General features: G+C 36.1%; 1 protein-coding gene across 1 annotated transcript; it reads left to right on the top strand.

Annotated features, from left to right (window-relative positions):
* Positions 1 to 739: 739 nt before the first annotated feature.
* On the top strand, positions 740 to 1,735 carry LOC115819378 (trace amine-associated receptor 8b-like). Its single transcript, XM_030782935.1, has one exon. The coding sequence runs from the start codon at positions 740 to 742 to the stop codon at positions 1,733 to 1,735; it is 996 nt and encodes a 331-aa protein (XP_030638795.1).
* The last annotated feature ends 633 nt before the right edge of the window (positions 1,736 to 2,368 follow it).

Raw genomic sequence — 2,368 nt, forward strand, 5'->3', positions numbered from 1 at the left:
AGTCAAGTGATTCATTAAGCATCATGGCCAGAACTGTCTGTTTGACATTTATCCTTGAGAGGCAGAAGTAACAAAGAAACTTGTGCTAAATATTAAATGAGGTGGAAGTAACAATAATCACTGCATTAAATGATAAGTGATCTCTTTTGTCGAATCTCCTTTGAAGAGATCAGGCCCCTTGATAATACATCTCTTCAGTTTTCAGTTTATATGCATTTTCATCACCTTTCTTAGACTATTTCTTACTTTCACTCTTTTATGAGACCACTTTAAATGATAATGTTAGTTTGTGAATCATAAACAATGGATAACAGAAAATGGTGATGACCTGTAAGTTGTGGCCTATATTTGATCAAATCTCCATATTTTATATTAAATCACCTAAACATTTATCAAATGATATGATATTTGTCACTCAAATCTTAGATTCACATAAATCTTTGTCAATTCAGTTGCACTGACATACATTTTATTCAATTTCTTTTGTTTTTAATTCGCATGCATTTTCACCAACTCCATGTTCAACATTTTTTGTTACTTCCAACCCTTCCCACATGGCATATGTCAGAAAGGGGTGGAGTATTAACTTAAACGTACATAAAACAGGCATAGTTCTTCCACATCAAAGTTTCACCAGACACTGGAAGCCTTCCTTCAAGCCTTTAAGGGAAAAACGGTTGACTCGGAAAGCATTTAACTCATTCATTTAAAAGTATTTACAAAAGAGGTATATGAATACATGGATTCACTGCTAAATCAAAGTCATTATTGCATCAGGAACTCCAGTTACTCCTGCTCGGAAAGATCTGGATCTAGAGAAGTAGATGTGATTTTCTATACGTGTGCTGCAGTCATTATTCTGCTTACAGTGTGTGGAAACCTGCTTATCATCATCTCTGTTACTTACTTTAAGCAGCTCCACACACCAGCTAACCTGTCGATTCTCTCTCTGGCTGTATCTGATTTTCTTGTTGGATTTTTTGTTATGCCTTTTCATTTTATTCAGTTCATTGAAACCTGCTGGCCCTTTGGATTAACTCTGTGCAATTATTTTGCTTTTCTCTCCGTTCAAGTACCCATTTTGTCTATCCAAAATGTTACTCTCATCGCAGTGGATCGTTGTTTTGCTCTAAACAACCCTTTTCTTTACTTCAAAACAGTTTCACTCAATGTAATGCTTCTTTGTATTTCAATTCTCTGGATAGTATCAGTGTTGTATACCTCTGCTGTTTTCTACACTGGTGGAGTTGTTTTTGATCCCTCATGTCTGGGGAAATGTTTTATGAATGTGTCTGGAGACTGGCCCATGGCTGATCTAATCCTAATGTTTGTATTGCCCTGTTCAATTATAATATTCCTGTATGTTCAGGTTTTTGTCATTGTGAGGAAACATGCTACTGCTATTAGGAAAGCAAAAAAACTAGAAATCACAGAAAACACAAAGCATACTGATTCTCTGACCTCTGAAAGAAAAGCTGCCAAAGCTCTCTGCTCTCTAGTGTCTGTTTTTTTAGCATGCATAATTCCGCTATATATATATCTGCTGACAGCTACTACAAGCTCAACATTTTACGATGGGATTGACTACTTCACCACCATCCTTTTTCTAAATTCCTCCGTTAACCCGATAATATATGCATTTTCCTATTCATGGTTTAAAAAGACCATAAAACTCATTTTAACATGTCAGATATTCAACGCTGATTCTTCTCTGATGAATGTCCATTTGAATTAATGCCAATCCTTTTTTATCAGCTTATGTTTCTCCTTATTAGTGTACATTTCTGACACTGAACTACTGTCCAGATGTTAGGTTCTCGTTACAGTTTTGGGTAAACTGCTGTTGTTTCACTGATTTGTTGGGAAATGTTCTGGGTAAAATCTATTCATTTGTAGTGAACTGCTTTTGTATTAGGCCCATTTTTAAAATGTTTATATGTTCAGTGTAACTTCTGACTCCTGTATTTTTCTCAATATTAATCTTGGATGACAGCCATTGGCCATGATATGGTGATGACCAGCACAGTTGTACTCACAAACTGGCCAACACCTAATTGAGAATATGCATGCATGCGTGTGTGTGTTTGTGTGTGTGTGTTTGTGTGTGTTTGAGAGAGAGAGAGAGAGAGAGAGAGAGAGAGAGAGAGAGAGAGAGCATGTGTTCTTACAATTTGTTGTGTCTTGACACTTTTTGATGTCTTTCAAGATCCTAAAATGCTTACATTTTGCCTTTACGTACATTGAAACTGCCTTCTTAAACTGTAGTATCCATATAACTGAAAAGAAATAACCCCTTTAAACGCTCTTTAAACTCCATGTATGCATAACCACTGGCATCGTGCACTTACAAGTTGTTTCTTCCACTTGT

Source organism: Chanos chanos, chromosome 8 (genome assembly GCF_902362185.1).
Source record: "Chanos chanos chromosome 8, fChaCha1.1, whole genome shotgun sequence".
Classification (NCBI taxonomy): domain Eukaryota; kingdom Metazoa; phylum Chordata; class Actinopteri; order Gonorynchiformes; family Chanidae; genus Chanos; species Chanos chanos.

What these genes read in the sequence shown, in the direction of transcription:
- LOC115819378 (XM_030782935.1), top strand. Translation starts at nt 740, where the DNA reads ATGGATTCACTGCTAAATCAAAGTCATTATTGCATCAGGAACTCCAGT.